This window comes from Dermacentor variabilis, chromosome 6 (genome assembly GCF_050947875.1).
Source record: "Dermacentor variabilis isolate Ectoservices chromosome 6, ASM5094787v1, whole genome shotgun sequence".
Taxonomy (NCBI): Eukaryota; Metazoa; Arthropoda; class Arachnida; order Ixodida; family Ixodidae; genus Dermacentor; species Dermacentor variabilis.
The window spans coordinates 116,557,725-116,577,991 of record NC_134573.1 but is presented as its reverse complement, the minus strand read 5'-3'; the positions used below and the strand labels follow the sequence as shown (position 1 = coordinate 116,577,991).

General features: G+C 48.8%; 1 protein-coding gene across 10 annotated transcripts in view; it reads right to left on the bottom strand.

The window, feature by feature from the left end:
• LOC142585078 (dual serine/threonine and tyrosine protein kinase-like) overlaps positions 1-20,267 on the bottom strand; it is a 153,646-nt gene that overhangs the window by 27,710 nt on the left and 105,669 nt on the right. For 5 of the 10 annotated variants that reach the window (XM_075695567.1, XM_075695568.1, XM_075695569.1 and 2 more), the window contains exons 1-2: positions 6,850-7,037; positions 5,406-5,701 (exon numbers count right to left, since the gene is read on the bottom strand). In XM_075695567.1, the coding sequence (XP_075551682.1) occupies positions 5,406-5,701; positions 6,850-7,022 (469 nt within the window). In that variant the 5' untranslated portion in view covers positions 7,023-7,037. Of the gene's footprint in view, positions 1-5,405; positions 5,702-6,849; positions 7,038-8,923; positions 9,019-20,267 lie in introns of those variants that run through there. The other 5 variants (XM_075695574.1, XM_075695576.1, XM_075695575.1 and 2 more) reach the window with 2 other exon arrangements.

The window sequence follows — 20,267 nt, the reverse complement described above, 5'->3', positions numbered from 1 at the left end:
ACGCGATCCTCGAAGTCCGGTATGGGAGAGCCATGGGAGAACGCAGGTTCTAGTTGGCTTGGGGAGGATAGACGGGGCGAGTGGAGAGAGCGTCTCTCTTGGCAGTAAAGCCCCTTAAACTTCGTAAAGTAGCGACACTCCTCCTCCGCCTTCACTCCTCGTTTCTCATCTCTTTCACGCTCCCTCCTCGACCGTGGCGCCGCCTACACAGCTCGAGCGTAGCAATGGCGCCATTGAATGGCGCCAACATGAGCTCCTCGCCATAGAGTTTCCTACGAAACTCTATGCTCCTCGCCTCTTTGTAGACGCTTCTCGAGCAAAAATGGCGCTGATTCACTGCGCGACGGCCCACGTGATGCTATTAGGCCATTAGTGACACGGCGTCGGCTTTGGCCACAGCGCGCGAGTAGGAGACGGCATTCTTCAAAGCGTGGCACTACTTTACGAAGTTTAAGGGGTTTTACTTGACAGTGGAGCTCGCCTCCTGAAATCGTGGGTTCGCGGCACTGAAATATTTCTATCTCAGCTATTAATGAGCCGTTTTCAAAAATTCTTGCGGCAGAACGCTCCCAAGAGGACACACAACTTCCAGCGTATAACCAAAACTTGCTATGGGGCCTTGTGAGGGGCCTTTCAAGTACAGACAAAAAAAAACTGTTTTATTTTTTTGCTTAAATAAGTAGCTGATGCCCTATTAATCAAGGCACGAAACCTCATTAAGAGCGCGACGGGTAATTACTTGGAGTCTTACTTGTAGCAACGAGATGGGGTGTAAACACAGCTGGGCACGTGATCGCAAAAACCTCTGACGTATGTTCCGACACGCAAGCTGGCGCGCGAGCTTCGTGTTTGCTAGTTCGTCTGCTACGCCTGCACGTGCTTTGCGATGCCCTCGTCACCATCGTAGTACTCGTTTTCGTCGTCCAGTGGCGACGATTTACTGCAGGCAGAAGTCGCCGCTGCATTAGACGCGGCCTATCACTTTCGATTCGACCCACTCCAAAACAGCGACTCGGATATTGCGGCCTGCGACGGACGAACCTCGAGACGCTCGCATCGGCCATGTTCAATGGTCAGTGCACCGCAGTCAAGCTGATAGCGCGGAAAATCTGCGGACACAACGAAAACTGTCGCTTAATTCTGCAATTGCAGCGATACGGTGAGCGTCCCGCTGCAAGCAACAACTGGGAAAAAGCCAACAAAGACACCAAGGACAACACAGAGGAAATTACTTGTACTTAACAATTGAATGAAAGAAATGATAAATTGATGGAAATGACAGTGGATGGAAAAACAACTTGCCGCAGGTGGGGAACGATCCCACGTCTTCGCATTAAGCGCGCGATGTTCTACCAATTGAGCTACGGCGGCGTCGTTTCTTCATCCGCTTTCATTTCTATTAATTTATCATTTCTTTAATTCAGTGATTAAGTACAATTTTCCCTGTGTTGTCCTTAGCGTCTGTTTGCTGGCTTCTTATGATATGATTAAACGATCAGGCCCCTCGGTTAATCCACTTTCTGCTCGTTCGTATCTGAGAAGAGCACATGCAAGCGTCATGGCAGCAGAGGAAAATTCGTGACGTACGTTTTCTCGGTTGTTTACAATCCTTCATTGATGTAGATGTCGCGAGGTGCTGTGTTTTGCGGTTGGCTGCACGCATGCACTTTAAAATTGATTTGAAATATGTTCTGAGCTCTATTCGACGCTGATATTTTGCAGACGATGCGTGTGTTCCCACATAAATCGATCTCGCGCGCTATCTCCACTTCAAAATTTTGCTTCAGCACTCCTTTAAACGGATGTTATCAAACCACGCGAGTTCGTTCGCTCAGGAACAGCCTGGTAGCCCTCTGCACAACAGCCGCCACTCGCCAGCAGCAAATCATTCTAGACAGTCCTCACTTGCATCGGACACACCCTCGAAAATTTTCAAAGTGCTGTTACTCGTTACATTCGACCAGAAACGACTATATCAAATAGCGAATGCAGGAATCGCACACGATCTGACTAGCAAATAGCATTCGATGAGACTTGTATGTTTCTGCTTCATTTCACGTGCTGCCACATGGAAGAAGACTGCCAGACCAGCCATGGAGATTACATTGGTCTTTACGTCCCAGTCGGCCCTAGTGTGTCCAAGTATACGTAGCCAATTTCCTTTCTCTAAACACTGCTGTTCATATTAGCGTTCAGCCATTGCCAGGATTCCTTCTATCGGAAGGCACATTGGTACACTGGGGGATCGCTTACATCTAGAGAGCACTATAACTGTTGTTCCATCCGTGAGAGGGCTTCAGCCACAGGCTGTCGGTCGAAGCTGCCGTGCCCCCTTCTGCAACATCGCACCACCTGGCACCACCATGAAGGTATACGGTGGCACCGCGTTTGATACTGCAAACGCGCTTATTCCGATAGAGGGTTATCACTATGTTCAATTAGTGCATTTTGAGTATGTGATCTTGCTGTTTATACTATATATATACATATATGTGTGTGTGTGTATGTGTGTCACGTGGTAGTGATTGTGACAAGCACAGCAGCAAAACACTAAATGGCGAAACTAAATATTTATTGGCCGAACTTAAGCCTTCAAAAGCAGGCTACACTCAATGAACGGCGACAGCGGTGAACACAGTCGGTGATCGTCGAAAATATGATCAGTGGGTCATGCAAACATTCTAGATGGTGTTGGTCAAGCGCATCGGCTGTTACACGTTAGTCATCGGAGGTTCCAGAGTAAACGCTGGTGCCCGCGTGTGTTCCAGAAAGTTCTACACCATTCGCGTCGCGCATACATGAAATCAGATTACAGAAGGTTCGGTGACAAGACAGCGGAACAAGACACGCAGAACAAGACAGAACCATGGATAACATTCGAGAAGCTTTCGATACATGCAGGCGCGTCGTGCGCTGTGCGATAACATTTGTTAGGCGGTGAAACGTGGTCACCCTATAAAGATAAACAAGTACACTTGTCAATATATACATATAATATGTTGTAAATATGAGAGAAGTATACCGTTTGATTTACGGAGAATTTTACTTATTCGCTTCTCTTCTTCGAGCTACGTCCGTAATACCATAATAAACCTGCTTTATTTCGCTATAATGTTTTCTTAGATTATTTTCCGTGCTATTTAATGTTCCACGAACAAGAAGCGGGCGTGAAACAACACGATGAAATTTTCTTACGCAGCTTCATATTGCAGATCGGTAGCTGCTGTGACAAGATTACGTGTGACCTTTAGAAATCGGTGTTGAAGACAGCGTTCAGCTGGCTAAAGTTACAATCGGTAAAAGCTGACAGGAGCCATGGGCACCCCAAAGCAAATAAAGACATTCAAAGAAATGTAGTTTACAAGCTCTTTACAAAAAAAAAAAAAAAAAAAAAACCAGGGCGTCCGCGCAACGAACGCGCGCTCGCTAGCAGAGGACGCACTTCATGACAGTGAAATTGAAAACATCGAGTTGTATATCCATGCCTCAAATATATATGTTTGGCAAAGCGGTGTAAACATAAATTTGCAATTCAAATAAAGCACTATTTTACTCACCGACGGCAGCAAAGGGCGGTGATGGGGTATGCAACATCACCACTCTCAACACCTTTTGCCACTCACCGGTTTGATCGCGGGAGAATTGAATGTCGAAAAAGGTATTCGGACCCTCTAGATACAATTTTCTCGTAAACTATGTCTTTTGGCACAAAGGAAACGTTGCGAGGTTTCTGGAAAAGTATTCGAACAGTCCACGTCGATTTATTATTTGTCTTTAGTGTACCTTTAAACAGATGCGTACATCTGCTTCCATCCCATAGTTCATGGTGATACCTCCGAAACAGCGATATGTCATATGGAGCAACGAGCTTGTAACCTACAAACTCTGACGCACAAAGCTTGCCAGAGGGCCGTGAGCTGAAAAATAGCGGCTACAAAGCAGCTGATAAAGGCCGCGCCTTTCTTGTCTAATCGCCGTATGAAGAACGCTCATTCGCTTCCGCTCCTCTTTGTCTGTACGCTCGCGGACGAGATCTCTCGGCCGATTAAATGCAACACACGGGCCCGGATAACTATCGCGGCTGAGCCGCGTCCAAATTCACTTGCTTGGTACCGGCACCCGATTTTACCAGTTCCAACCAGTGCTGTGCATGCGGCGGCACGAGACGCCCACGTGTCGGGCCAATTTTGGCCGCGCCAGTGACCTTCCGTCACCAAGTTCGTGCAGTGCAGCAAAACTATGGATCGCGACCGCCAACCAGCAGAAAGAAGGGCTCCTCCGTTGTGCGCCTCTGTTTAGCGACCGCGCAACGCCGACTGAATTTAAAAGAAGCGATCGACGCCGTACAGACGTTGTGAAGTTGCCGTCAGTCTGAGCGTTTAGCGTACGCACGCAAGTTTGAAAAAAGGGTAGGCAACGCCTTTGACGTTTGTGTGCGTGCACGTCGACGGAGACCGCAACGAGCGCTTGGTACGTAAGCACACGCTTCGCGACTCGTTCGAGCACTGCGACACGACTACTTGTCGAAATTATTACGTAAGCGGCGCCCGTTCGGTAGCTTAAGGGGACGCAACTGTGCAGCATAGCCAAATTTACGACTCGGGGGCAGCTTGATCGCGATCAGCAAGCAGGCCAAAAACACGGCGCGCCGGCTCGTGAATTCCGACCAAAGCCGGAGTACACGCACAGCTTCTCTCAATGCGAACGAATTGCGCGATATGACAACCGGAACCCACGCCGGTGATCGCAAGGCTATCGGAAAGCTAAGCGCCTCGATCGTGCGCAGGGGGAGCTGTAAGGCTGCACAAGACGTGCGCGTAACTCGTGATATCCTGCACATTGAACACGAGGTGTTTGGGTCGGACGGGCACGAATTCTTCATGCTTCTGTTTGAAACAAAGTAGAGGTTGTAAAAAAAAAAAAAAAAAAAAAAACGACATCCAAAAGACGAGCGCGGGACTGTCAACGGGTGCGCGTGATAACGGTTTATGGCGAGGAAACACGGCAAGCGCCTTCAGAAACAAGTGCGCGAGGTACGACAGACAAGAAAAACTAAAGAGAAAGCGAAAATAACACACAGGCAGCGCACGAGCTCCACTCCCCACACGCACATCGCACGCAACAGGTGATTGGATGGTTGCGAGGTAACGTAAGCGAAACTCGGAGAAGGAACTCGCACGAAAATAAAAAGCGAGGCTCTCCGCGCCTACCAGCGGATAAGTAAGAAAGGAAATACCGCCGAATGACAACACACGGAATCTGTACCATCGTACAGCTTGAAGGCAACATGTACTATTGTTAAAGCTCAGCAATAGTGGCGTGATGTTAAAAAATAAATAAATAACCGAAGTGGAAATGTGAGCATCGGCAGCGAGACGAGCAGGGCGCTGCGTTCCTCCACTCACCTTCGCTGAAATAGCCGCACTTGGCGATGTCGTCGAGCGACGCTTTGGTGTCTCTCCATATCCGTCGCAAGTACTTGCTGTTCTTGGCGAACTTGGCGAACTCGCCGGGCAAATTAGCCGACATCTTCTTCCTACGGCCGGATCTCTTCATTTGCACTCGTGGTCGGGAACGGCAGCCGAGAAAAACTTTCGAGGCGCACGGCCCCCTCCTCGCACAGCTGAGCGATAACCCTAACTTCCCGTACGTCACACAGGAAGTGAAAGTGACGTCATGGGCGTGGCGGCATCCACGTGACCTGCAGGCACAGACAAAAACGAAACCGAATCTGTCAGAGATCGCATGTGCCGACTGGCTTCTGCTGGTAACGCTAGAGCGCGCGCGCAATGCGTCGTTTCCTTGTCGCCAGCTTTTGAAGGTCGCTGCAGCAGGATTGTTTTCGTTCTGTTCTAACGTTATTTCAGCCCATTTCTCTCTGCACGGCGCGCGCACTCTCCCCAGACTAGTTGCGCGAGTTGGATTGCTCCGCTCGCTAGCGGAGCGAGCGACACTACATTTTTTTTTACACCATTCAAGGTGTTTGGCTTGTCCCGTGGGTAACGCCTCTATCACACTCTTAGGCAATGTTGCACCCCAAAGAGTAACTTTTTGCCTAAGAGTGTATATTGTTAGGGCTTTAAAGAAATTTATAACGCACTACAACGAGAACAAGTCTTGCGATGAGAACAACCGTGGTTGAAAACAGTCTTAATTCTGACAGCCTTGGGTGCGCAAAAAATATCCTACGGGAGAATTTGACAGCGATAGCTTTGAAACTATTTAATGGACTATTCGTGTCGTCTGTCACAGCTACAATCATGTTCACTTGCCAGGAGGAAGTCGACGAACAGGATACCATCATCGGTCCCCGCCAACGATTTGCTCTTACCCCTTCAACGTGAGGGTGTTAGCCGTCGGAGAACCGAACACCCTTTATACACCCATGCACGTGTAAAATCTTTAGAGTGTACGAAGTTCCCCGCTGGTTCGTTCACGCGGTGATTTGTAAGTTGAGGGGTGAATCGAATCAAAACAATCGACAGTTGGCAATCGTACATAATGGTTCTGTAAGATGTCCTGCGCGACAACCTCGACTTCGGGTAAACGACCGCTTTACAACCACATATGTTCAGTTCATCTTACGATTCTTGAACACTATGTAGCGCACAGGGCACAGTGCAGTGCCATCTTTAAAAGTAGCAGCCACTTAGTTCCACGCCATTCCCCACTTAGAAAGCATAAAGACTATTTTTGATGCATCACTACTTCTTTAACTGAGGCCAACCGTTGTCTTCGAGAAGGTTGAGCAAATCTAGTCACACCATTTAGGTCTCGTATTTAAAAGCAGATTACATTGTCTGCGTATATACGACGCATGAGGCTGGTTATGAGAAAAATGTGGCTTACGTCAAATGCCTTTGAAGACGTGTTGACAGCATGTGATGATCGCCCGGTAAACGCAAGGGCGGAGTTGGAGGAAAGCCGGGGGAGGAGGGGATGATACCAATACGTCCGACAATCAAAGAGACTTGCTGAGCAGGCAAGAAGAGGTCGCGGAAGTGATACGAGACGCAGCGCATTTGGGCGGCGGTCGCGGAACTCAACCACGGCGGAGCCCTTGATGGGCATGGTTTCAAGCAAACGCGTCGCGTTACTTTTCTCTAAACCACGGGTTCTAAATGCAACGTATCAGACAGAGCTTCGGCGTATGTACGACACATGTACAGTCGCGAGCAAGAGTTTGGAGACCAAAGGCACCGCGTTTTTTTTTCTTTTTCTTTGTTGGGCAGCTAGGTCATTCCGGATGAAATCAAGAGCGCACGCTGTAAGAGTTGTCGGACGATCTCGCCGCTGCCACCATTTGTAAGATTTGGCAGTCGTAGCTGTAGGAAGGAGCTTGAGAGGAACTTTACTCTTCGTCGGGACTTACGCGAGCAGGAATTATTTACATTATTTACATCTTAGACAAGAGATACATCGACAGTCTAGCGTGGCTCCCAAATGGAGCCCGCAAGACAAAACATACAGCAAACGAGCACACAGCTCACGAGTACATTTCGAGCACGACACGATGACGAGCACGTTCTAGCAGCCGACAATCGCTGCTTATAAGCACTTGGTCCCCCCTTGATTCCAAGGGGACGGAAACGTTCGTCCAGTCATTGTAAACAGGCCGCCTCTCCCCGTGACGGGTTACACACACACACACACACACACACACACACACACACACACACACACACACACACACACACACACACACACACACACACACACACACACACACACACACACACACACACACACACACACACACACACACACACACACACACACACACACACACGTGCAATGGTCCGCAGCCGACGTCAGAGGGGCTTCGTAAGAACTCGGAGCCGTCCCGGGTAGCGCGCCCGGGTAGCACATTTTCTTGCGTCTTGGTCGGCGCGTGGGAAGGAGCCTACGACGACGTTCCCGCGGCAACTCCCCCACCCGTAGCAGATCAGGTTCGCGTTGGGGAGTTGGGTAACAATAGTTGGCCCGCCGAACTCATTCCGTCACAACGGCGACGAGGCTAGAGCGTAACGGTGGCGGTTTCAGCACAAAGCCTGCTTCGTCAAGCGCATCCTAGCAGAAGCGACGGAGAGTGGAGGACGTGCGTATTGTTCCCGACACAAAGTCGACTTAGTCACGCCGTGGCTAGAGGTTGGCGGCGGCGTTCCAAGATGAGGTTGCCACCACTGGTGTAAATGGCTGGCAAACTTGCACTGCAGCTGGCCGTTCTTAACAACGCGTACGCGCGGGTTTGACTAATACATTGCAGTAAATAAATTTCAGGCCGCGGGGCTGTTCTATATATCTTAATTTATTTCTTTTTCTGATGCCGTGGTCTCCAAACTTTTGCTTGCGACTGTACATGAACGTCTACAGTCTATCCAAAGTGCCGTTGGCAAGATTTAAGCTTCCCATATCTCTGCTGGAGCTGGCTTTCCTCCCATATTATTATTATTATTATTATTATTATTATCATCATTACCGTCGCCATCATCATCATCATTCACAAACGAAGGATATGATCGACCAGCGCGTAATGGGAGGCGATACACAAGACGACGAGATCAGCACCTGCCCTTCGTGGTCTTGCGTATTAATTCTTTCCGGTTACGCGCCGATCGTAATACAAAACCAGCTTGCCTAAAGCCACGCGTTAGGCAAGCTGTTTCTCGGCTCACCATACTGCTATCGCACGAAAACAAAACAATCCTTATTCAATGATCTAAGAAAGTGTTGCGGCCCAATTCACCTCTTCGGATTAACCACCTGTCATGTTTCGTATGAGCAGGGAATGCTGGGCGAGTTTGTATTCAGTTAGTGACGACCTGGCAGTAGACAAAAGAAAGCACCCCCCCCCCCCCACCCACACACACACGGGACGTGGAAGTAATGATGCAATAGGCGCACCTTCAAGATAAAAACGAACCTCGACTCTATAGGACTCGGACATAAGGGATCTGGACGTATGGCCGTCTCTGGATCCGCCAGTCTTTGATCCACATGCATCAAGACACCGATCGGCTGTCCGCGTATTGCTCACCGCACCACGGTCGATGTTCTAGCGCTGAACAACGCCTGTCCCGCGGGCTACCTTTAAGGTACCCAACGAGCGCGTAACGCAAAGCGCCGTCTCGGTGTGTATGTGCTCCCCCCCCCCCTTTTATTTTTCGCTCTCCACAGCTGCACGAGCCGGTGATGCAAGCAGCATGTGGTGGACACGCTATGCGACGACTGCGCGCCTCGTCCGACTATACGTTTCTCATAGCCCACGGTCGTCTTGGACTCAGAGTGCGCCGCCCATTTGCACCCCCTGGGGGACATGGACGTAAGTGTTCTTTTTTTCTTTTTCAGAAGAAACGGAGCCACAATGCACTCCCCGACGCTGAAGGTTACCTTTTACGTGTGTACGTGCGCACACTACGCATAAATAGTACGTCACAGAACACACGGCAGCAACAGCAGGGGCAACAGGTGTACGAGCTTCAAGCACGACCGAAGCGCGCGAGCCGGGTCTAGCCAGAGCAGCTGTTGGTGCGGGCACGCCGGCGACGTTTCCGCCCTTGAAATGAACAGCGACCACTTGTGTTTGCGGGCGTGTGTGTTAGCGTGTTGGCCTTGTGGACAATGTGCGGGCGCGCGCGCGTCTGTATAAGGGAGAGGCTACGAGGAGTTAGAGCCCCAGCGAGGCTCCGGTACGTCTCGCGACGTCGCAACGCGCGCGCATTCCGATAGGCGCTGCGGAGTCGAGTCACGGCCGGCCGTCGATTGTCGCAGCGTCGCTCCCAGGCGAGCCTGGAGGTCGGTCGCTGGCCGCTCGGAGGCATGTTGCGAGACTGCGACCGCACCTCGAGCTTCGTCGATGCGCGGTTACTCTTCGTTTTCTGTGTTCGTGACAGAGTTGCGAGATATTGAGCGGGGCCTGCAGCAAACTCCTTTCGCGGTTTTTTTTTTTTTTTTGTTTTTACAGCGAACAATCTGTGGCTATGCTTCCGTGCATTTTTGTTAGGCGTCAGCAAAACCTATTGTCAGCAATAGCTCATACCCCTCTAAGCAAGCAAAAATGCAACGTGTTACGTCTCAACACCACAAGGGTGTTCATTAGACGCCTTTGTGGTGTTCAGACGCCTTGCATAGTTTGCCACGAAGAAAAACCCCACCCGTCCATCAGCACCTATCCAGACGTCAACGCAGCGTGGACACCGACTGTTTACGGGTCCACAAAAGGCCACTACCACTACCTGACAGCCTGAATTAATGGTGAGGGGGCCAACATAAAATGCTACCGAACAACGACGGTGACTTTGGATTCGCAGTTAATTAGACGTTTGCCCCGAGGCAGACGCCCCCCCCCCCCCCCCCATCCATCCATCCATCAGCGCCTATCGTGACGTCAACGCAGCGTGGACACCGACTCCTGACGGGTCCACAAAAGGCCACAACCCCCACCACTGTCTGACAGCCTGAACTAATGATGAGGGGGGGGGGACAGCATACAATGCTACGGAACAACGACGGCGACCTTAGATTCGTAGGTTGTTATCCTGCTGCATATTCCATACCATCGGGCTTCGGAGGCGGGGTTACTGCGGAGCGTCGCGATGGCATGGGCGTGGTATCGCAACGGATTCGACGATTGTGATTTGCTGCTAGGCAGTCTTCGGATTCTCTAGTCGATTCGTCTAGGGAATTCGACGGTATTGAAAGCGTAGACTTTTCGTGCAGTGGGGTCAGGGGGTACTGATGTGAGCTCGGACGTTTAACTTGCTCCTGTATGGAGTGGGCTTGCGTAACTGGATCCGCGAAAGTAATGTCAAATAAACCCTTTTTCCTTCATTCATATACTGGACGTACTTGTCGATGGGCTTGGTAGATTCCTTGCTCTAGCGCCACCCCGAGCCGCGAAAATGAGTCATCCCTCTCGTAATGCGGAGGCTCCATATATAGTAGTCCACGCAAATGTATATAAATAAATGTGTGTGCGTACCTTTCGTCACAATGACCACCGATCAGGACAATAAATGTGTTCGTATCTTTGCTAAAAATTCTGTGCGACCTCTGGGTCGTGTGCTAAACAGTATCGCTGCTCATCCACCGTCAGAGTGGAATGGCTCATTACTTTTCTTTTTTTTCGTGAGTTATTGCCTATATGCTATAAAAAGAGTAAGCTTACTCCCTCGGGGAAAATGGAGTCGGAGTAAGCTTACTCTTCTTGAGCCCTGTCGGGAGATAAACTTACATGAAAGGCATGAAAAAACTCTCGCAACATGGGAGGCGCATTGACTTTTTGCCATCAAACATTAAATAAAATAAAGAAACGCTGGGAATACTTTTTGTTCTTAGAAGTGAAGTTTCGTGTTTCCTAAAACTTTCCTTTTCTTGGCACACCTTCTACAGTTAAAAAAAAGAAGGTGAAGGGCAACGCAACTCCTCTACTGAAGTGGTCGCTGCATTTAAATGACCACGGCCACCAAGACCGCTCCACGGGCGCTGTCTCAGTGCACACCGAACAAGCTCTTAGAGGCCAAGCGATGACACTCCATGCGCCTATTCCTGAAAAGCATTCCATAAACATGCTCTCTCGGCGTCTACTCGAACGCACTGCGTGAAGGTCTGTGCCTTAGTCACTGCTGTGAGTTATTCAAGCGCACGTATTCTTATTCACCGGAGGTGTGACTGCTCTGCCGCGGCGTAGCCAGAATTTTTTCTCTCTTTTTTTTTTGGGGGGGGGGGTGCACCCACCAGGACGAAGATGGGGAGAGGGTAGGGGGAGGCGGCTTAGAAGGCCGGATGCTAAATGTGAATTTCTGGGGGGGGGGGGGGCACGTGCAAGGGGTGCCACCCCCTGGCTACGCCTCTGGTACTCCCACTTGGTGATGCTGCCGAAATAAGTTCGTTTCCAGGTTCATTTGTGAATGCACGAGTTAGCCTCAGCCAGACTGCCCTGACAAGCAACTCCGGAATGACGGGAGTGGATGGAGCGAGGGAAACAAGGGGTCATCATCTCGGACGCAGACTTGCTCTGTGGGCGGAGATGAGGACGCAGATTGCTGACGTTATAGGGCGGAGAAACGTTGAAGCACAGATGGACCTAATGTATAAACTCGAGTGAAGACCTCGTCGCTTGAGGGATGAACTACCGCGTCAATTACTGCAGGTCTCACAGCCCTATCTTAAAGGCTCGATATGTAGAAATTCGATTAAGAGAGAGGTTAACACGATAATGGAGATGTATGTAGCAATCGACAGCGGTCAAATATGCCAAATGCGTCGGAGCGCGGTTGAAATTTTTAATGGTGACTAACGCTGAAAATATCAGGCATATCAACCTTATATATCGTTAATAGGCGTTAAGTAGAGCTTATTCTATTCGTGTTGTGGACGCGGAATTTTGGTCGTCTATACATGCAAGGTACAAGCTTAGCCCTCGATATTGAGAACTACACTCACATCTGCACCCATCACGTTGAAGACCCTGTCGTGTGCACATGAGATGTCAAGTTCTTTCCCGAGAGAATATTACCAATGTAATTGAGAGTGTTGTACTGCAACTGACACTCGAGTGTTGTGCTGCAACTGCTTGGCGCATTATAGTCTGCACGGCTTCTGCGCCATAAATATCCCAAATCATCAGCAACTGACAAAATGTTTTCTCTTGTTGCGGTGAAGAGGTGCTTGCAGTTCCGTCGGGAAGGCAGCGATCTAAACAGGAAGAGGACGAAAGTCAAACTCTCACTGCCGGATCGAGAACCACTCGCTCATAGCACGAAAACGCCAAAGGAAGAAAACACATTCCTTCTATGGTTATAGCAATAACGTACGGTATGCGCCATTTTAAGCGGTTAATTTTGATTATCTTTAACAGAGGTTGCTGATTTCCTACCTTAACACTATCATTTCTTGCATATGGTGCGAATGACGCGCGTAATTTTTTTTTATTATGCCAAGCGATAATCACCCCCTAAAAAAAAAAAAATGTTAGCCTTCCTAGTGGAGCCGCGTTATAAACGTAGACATACAAAAAATACCGTCTTAGTATTTCATTATATTCGTCCAGACGTTGACGTTAGTCGTAAAATGCCTGCGTCATGCGCAGAACTGCTGACGCACAGTGTTTCTGACATTGCTACAAAAAAAAAAAAAAAAACGTTGCAGTCGAACAATGAGCATTCTCATTTGCAGTCCACTGAGCTTTTGAAATGTCAAGATTTCCATAGATTGTGGCATACTTGAAGACAACTTGCCGGAAACATGCCAGTATATTGGAGGTTGTGTATAGAACCAATGTTAATTGTCCTTCAAGATATTTTGCGCAGAATAATTAGAAAAAGTAAGCAAAGTTATCAGTACATTAAATACAACCTAGGCAAGCAATTTTATCAGTGTGCGCCGTCATGTCCTTCGTACGCAGACCTTTTGCTTACGTATACTGCATTTGGGCAGAAACAATATTGCGATGTAACCCGCCGTGGTTGCTCAGTGGCTATGGTGTTGAGCTGCTGAGCACGAGGTCGCGGGATCGAATCCCGGCCATGGCGGCCGCATTTCGATGGAGGTGAAATGCGAAAACACCCGTATACTTAGATTTAGGTACACGTTAAAGATCCCCAGGTGGTCGAAATTTCCGGAGTCCTCCACTACGGCGTGCCTCATAATCAGAAAGTGGTTTTGGCACGTAAAACTCCATAATTTTAAATATTGCGATGTACGAAAGAAGATCACACCTCTATAATATGATACACAACACACTGTGCCATGGGCTACACCACACTACACAACGCAACACACTACACACAACACACCACGCTATGGTACAAATACTACACTGCACACCACACGCTACACTGCACACCACACGCTACACTGCGCTACACACAGCACGCTACACTACACACAACACGTTACACTACACTACACACAACACGTTGCATTACATTACACACAACACGTTGCATTACATTACACACAACACGTTGCATTACATTACACACAACACGTTACTATATACACAACACTACACACCCCACACTACGCTACGTTACACGCACCACACAGGTACACACAGTACACCACACACAACACGCTACGCTACACACTACACACCGCACTGTGCCATACACTACACTACACCACACCACACACACACACACACACACGCACACACACACACACTCACGCACGCACACGCACACACTCACGCACGCGCACGCACACGCGCACGCGCACGCACACGCACACGCACACGCGCACGCGCACGCACACACACACACACACGCACACACACACACACACACACACACACACACACACACACACACACACACACACACACACACACACACACACAAACACTTTAGAAGCTGCTGTTTCGGCTAAAAATTGGCCTGAGAGTTGTTTGTACTTTTGCTCAAAGGCATGTCTTGAGCCGCATGGGATAAACTAGAATCGTAATTTAGGGGAAGCACTAGCTCAGGGCCAACCCAGATTAAAAAGAAAAATTATATGCTGGTGTTTTACTTGCCAAAATCACTATCCGATTAGGAGGCACGCCGTAGTGGGGGACTCCGGAATAAATTCTACCACCTGGCATTCTTTAACGTGCACCGGTACGTTTTTTTTTTTCGTTTTTTTTTTACATTTTGCCCCCATCGATATGCGGACGCCGCGGTCGCGATTCGATCCAGCGACCTCGTGCTTAGCAGCGCAACGCGAAAGCCACTAAGGTCAACTCGGATTTCTTTACAACCAAGCGCACGCGAAACGTAGAAATGCTTTATTGAGGCAACCATCCAAACCAATTTGAATAAAATGCGTTGAATTTAACAGGAGAGAGCTAAATTCTGCCGAATGTCCATAACAAAATATTGATTTAGGGCCTCGAATTCGAGTTAATGCACAAAGTTTGCAACTCTGCAATTTCGCACTAAATAAAGACAATACAACATTCTTTAAACTGCACCGGTTAGATCGTCTGAATTGGACAAACGTAACGTAGTTTGCAGCCGCTGGAAAATCGCAAACTTGCCTACGAGGGTTTCGCAAATGTCAATTTCGCAGACTACTGGTGTACTTTGGAGCACTGTAAAATTGATCAATTTAGTCCACAACCTTCGCATTTCGCGTGCGATGCTCTACCAATTGAGCTTCCCAATTCCCACCTGCTGCAAGTTGTTTTTTTTCATCCACTTTAATTTCCATTAATTTATCATTTCTTAATATAATTTATTAAGCACAAGTAATTTCCCCTGTGTTGTCCTTGGTGTCAGTGTTTGTTAGCTTCTTATGATATGACTAATAAAAATGGGGACCCTGGGTTAACCCCCACTCTTCTTGTTTATTACATAACGAGGGCCTCGAATCCGGCAACATTTATGCCTTCAGGTAGCATGTGTGGGTTTATTGACCAGTTGCCTTCACCCAAAAAGATCACGTTCTCGTGACGCCTGCGGCAAAAAAGACGTTCCACGTCCGTCGCCAAGGTATGTGAGGGGTGGTGCTGGCTAACACTCCCAGGGTTCTACTAGATAGTGGACGGGGAAACAGCGCCACGGTAGCTCAATTGGTAGAGCATCGCACGCGAAATGCGAAGGTTGTGGGTTCGGTTCCCACCTGCGGCAAGTTGTTTTTTCATCCACTTTAATTTCCATTAATTTATGATTTCTTTATTTCATTTATTAAGCACAAGTAATTTCCCCTATGTTGTCCTTGGTGTCAGCGTTGGCTTCTTACGATAGGGCGCACGTTGTAACTTGCGAATTTTAGCCGACAAGTTCGCAAGTGCGAAGGTTAGCGAGCCCCTGCAACCGCAGCAATTAGTTGAGAAAATTTTGCAAACAACTCAGCGAAAACGGCGAGACCAATTTCACTTAAATAAGCGGAGTTTGTTTTCTTTTGTTCGAAGAACATGAGCCGGGGCCGTATTTTCTCACCATTTCATCTTATCGTCCCTTGGTCATTGATTCATTGGTTCGATCGCCGCTGCAGAGCCGTAACTGCCGGGATCCGCCACTTGGTAGGAAGGGGCGAGTATTAAGAAAGAAAGAAAAAAACTGGCGGTTTTCGTTCGAAGGCGAAGCAACGAAATCAATAGCAAAGTTCAGAGTTGCATTCGAGCTCCTCGCAAGGTGTTGTTGCAAACGCGGCTCGGCGACATGGCGCGGCGCACAGCGGGGGACTACTGCCGTCGCGCAGCGCCATCCAGCTACCCGGGTCCTCGGAACGCTGGCGCGATGACGAACCACGACAGTGCACCGATATAGAGCGTCTCGAGGTCGGCGCCGCCTCCACGGTAGCCGCCGGCCTTTGTCAGCGCCCAGTGAAAGGATTAGATTTATCTCGACGTCTTACTATATTCGTTTCGCTCGTATCGGTCTACGCTCCACGGTGTGGCATGTGCGCAGCTGTTCAGGAACGCCAATTTGTGGGCGCATACAGAATACGGCCCCGGGTTGTGCACGACGACCTGGCTCAGCAAGTTACGAAGGGCTGGTGAACATAACTGAGTTGAGATGACAGGGCGCACGTGCGAAGCGCTGAGTTTTCTGGGAACACTTCGGCGAACATTTCGGTAAGCTCTCGAGAACAGTTTAATTTTCCGATAATTTTCGTAATATTTCGTAATAATTGGCATTTCCACGACAACTTGGAAGGACTTACTTCTCGTGGAAGTTCCCAATTCGGATGAATTTGACCGCAAGCTATCCGGGCTTTTTGTATGTGAAGTCCAACGAAATAGTACGTTCCAGGAAAAAAGAACGAAATAGTTGCAATGTCTCGCTTAAATCTTTGGATCAACTATAGCGTGGCCGCAGCGACAGCTTGGCAGGCTCTTCTCCAGTTCTCGCTATACATATTCGCTATATCGCTTGACTATTATTCTTGTTAAGAAGCAGGCTATGGCGTAATTGCAATGCGAGACACACGTTAAAGGAGAATTCACACCAATCTGCTTCTTTTTCAAACCGTCTCAACGCCGCATACTGTTTTCACGATCCCGGACGTTAAAAAATAAATAAAAAACCCATGCTACATAGCCACTAGATGCCATATTCACCAACGTTAGGACGGCGAAATTTCCACAGCCGAGTGGCTCGAGAAGAATCAAGCAGCTGCGATATATACGCCGCACATGTGGCCACTGCGACAGCAGTTAGGTCGACGAACCACGGTGAACTAAAGATAACTTAACGACAAAAAAAAAAGTCATAGAAAGAGTATTCAATATGTGCTTGCTACTTCTAATCCTTTTTCTTTTTCTAAATGAAGCACCGAATAACATACGTCCTCTTTTCATTATGAAGTGTGAGCGCTACACATGCCCCGACTTTGATCTTTATAGATATAGATTGAACAGCTTTATTGAAGAGTAAAACCCATTGATCGTTTTACTCTTCAATAAAGTTGATCCATCCATCCATCCATCCATCCATCCATCCATCCATCCATCCATCCATCCATCCATCCATCCATCCATCCATCCATATCATCCATCCATCCGTATCATCCATCCATCCGTATCATCCATATCATCCATCCACCCATATCATCCATCCATCCAAGTTGCATCTTCCTGATCTGTATATATAATCAACGGCACAGCATGATCTTCATGGTGCCAGCACGAGCTCGGCTGGAATAAAGCGGCTCGTAGCGGTTCTTTATAGGCGGTGGAGGTGCTTTTCGTACCCTACGACCTCTCGCACGTTCTCACTGGAGCTCCGCTCCGGTCGCCGCCTCACACCACCGGCCATGCTCGCTCCAGCGAATCCAGGCACGTCCGATGCCGCCGCTCCACTGCAGCCTTCTCCACCCGTCGTGACCATCAACGGATGCCAGCGCGACCCACAAGTCTTCACTTGTGTACGAGAGGAGGCTGTCGAGGACCGACTCCAAAACTGCGACCTCGTAAGCGACTTGAACAAGGGGGACAGTTCACAGAAGTTGCGGAACGTCCCGTTCCACCTGTCCGATGTCGCGAAAACCTGGTTTTGGAACCATGAGCCAGATCTTCCCGATTTTTGGCGACGTTCACGCCACAGCTTCGGCAGATTGTCGCCACTCCCGCTGTTCGCGCTGAGGTCGCGAAGAAGAAGCTCGGTGAGCGCATCCAATTCCCTGGGGGAGCATACGCCTCATACATGGAGGATGTACTTGCATTGTGCAAGCGTGCGAACGCCATCGTGTTGCAGATCGACCGAATACGTCCGACGTAATAAATTTATAAATTTCGCGTATTCTTGTGTTACCACCTGCCCCACCATGGGATGCTGAGTAAGCGTTGTGTGAACAAACAAACAAACAAACAAACAAACAAACAAACAAACAAACAAACAAACAAACAAACAAACAAACAAAAGGAGATGCGGGTGGTAAGTTCCTTTGCAGGAAGGACAGACAGACGGACCCCACACTAAATACAGGACAATTCTCAAGTCATTTTGCAGGAGCAACTGCTTGTCTAGAACTTAGCCCCATTTGGCAATGATGTTCCACTCTGCGATCGCGTAGTTCCTTCTTCCGACGAAACACGTTCGCTATATGTGCTTGTGGCCAAACAGGTTTATCCCAGTTCTGCCGGCATGGCTACCGGAGCTCTCGCAAATGGGTAAGGCCTGGTAGAGCCGAGTGCTCATAATTCGATTGGATGGCACAAGAGACGTCTTGTGAAGGAGCACACAAGGCTGTTTCCACGGACCTGCTGCACGAATCCGTTCCACGGTTGAGACAACGTCTGCACATGAATATAGCATGACGTAATAGTTCTGCGGAAACCCGCAAGGTGGAGGGAAGTAATGTAAGGAAAATGAAACATCCACCAAATCATAGCAGTTGCTACGAAGGAAGCCCACACGGGTTCCTCGAAAGAAACACCTCGCAGTTGAACCCGGGACCACTGCTTTCTCGGGGCAGCCGCTCTACCATCTAAGCTAACCAGGAGGCTTTTCTTCAACTACGAGGCGTTTCTTTCGAGGAAACTGTATGGATTTCCTTCGTAGCAATTGCTATGATTGGGTGGCTGTCTCATTTTCCCTTTACAAATAATAATAATATATGGGGTTTTACGTGCCAAAACCACTTTCTGATTATGAGGCACGCCGTAGTGGAGGACTCCGGAAATTTAGACCACCTGGGGTTCTTTAACGTGCACCTAAATCTCCCTTTACAAATAGAGCATGTCCGTGACCTCCAGCGAACTACGCCACTGTTACATACACGAAGAACAACAAGCAAGGCCATTACAGACGGACCACTATACGCGACGGACTGCCTATTCCCTTTGCCTCCCGCCTCCACGCCGGGTTGTGTTCGCATACACTCGCAGGACGACAAACAGATCAACAAGTGGGTTAGTGTTTCACGCCGCGTGGACGCGAATAGCGATAGGGCCGGAGCATCATCGCGAGTATTACGTATCGCAACTCGGTCTCTAGAGGAGACTGGATGCATTGCGCCTATCTAGCAGGCGATCTCCCCCTCCCCCCCCCCCCCCCGCCCCATCTTGTCCCCCTGTTTCTAGCCTTCGTGTCCTGAAACAGGGCATCCAGCGAGCTGAGGTCAGTCAAAGTCAATCTTCCGCACAACTCCGCATCTACGCAGCTGAGGGTCACCGGTGCGTGACATCGGAGCTCGGCCAAAACTGAGGCGTACACAAGGGGATTGCTCGCACGAGTCTGCCACGCCAATGTTTTTTTTGTTTTTTTTCGCGAACAAAGATGCGAAGTCACACGACCGAGTGAACTAATAAACATCAGCAGTGTGCGGCTGATGCGGTGAAGGATTGTGTCCTTAACGAGAAATAAATAAACAATAATACATAAGCCCCACATCCCATAGAACATAGGGATTCCGTATAAAATCCTGGACGTTTCCATATATCATACATGTGGGGGCATGCCCAGTATGATTATGCGATCATATGGTGATCCCGTATAAACCCGCATGTTTCCATGTGTCCTAAACGGGACATGTTACGCATGACCCATGTTTCTGTCGCCAGGTGTTAATGCTTCGGAACAGTTATTTCTACTGACCAAGAGCAGGTCTATGTTTGAAAAGACGATGATGATGACGATGTAACCCTGTGCAATCTGTTGGTTCTGGACAGTGCTACATGCATATGCGTTTGCCAACAGACTTGCGTACAATAGTGCCCATGCTTGTTTCTACGTAGCCATATAAACATATGGGAATTCTATAAAAAAAACTCAATGTTCCCATATATCACACGGGGCGAGTCCTATATGGTATATGGGGAAATACGAATTTTCATACGA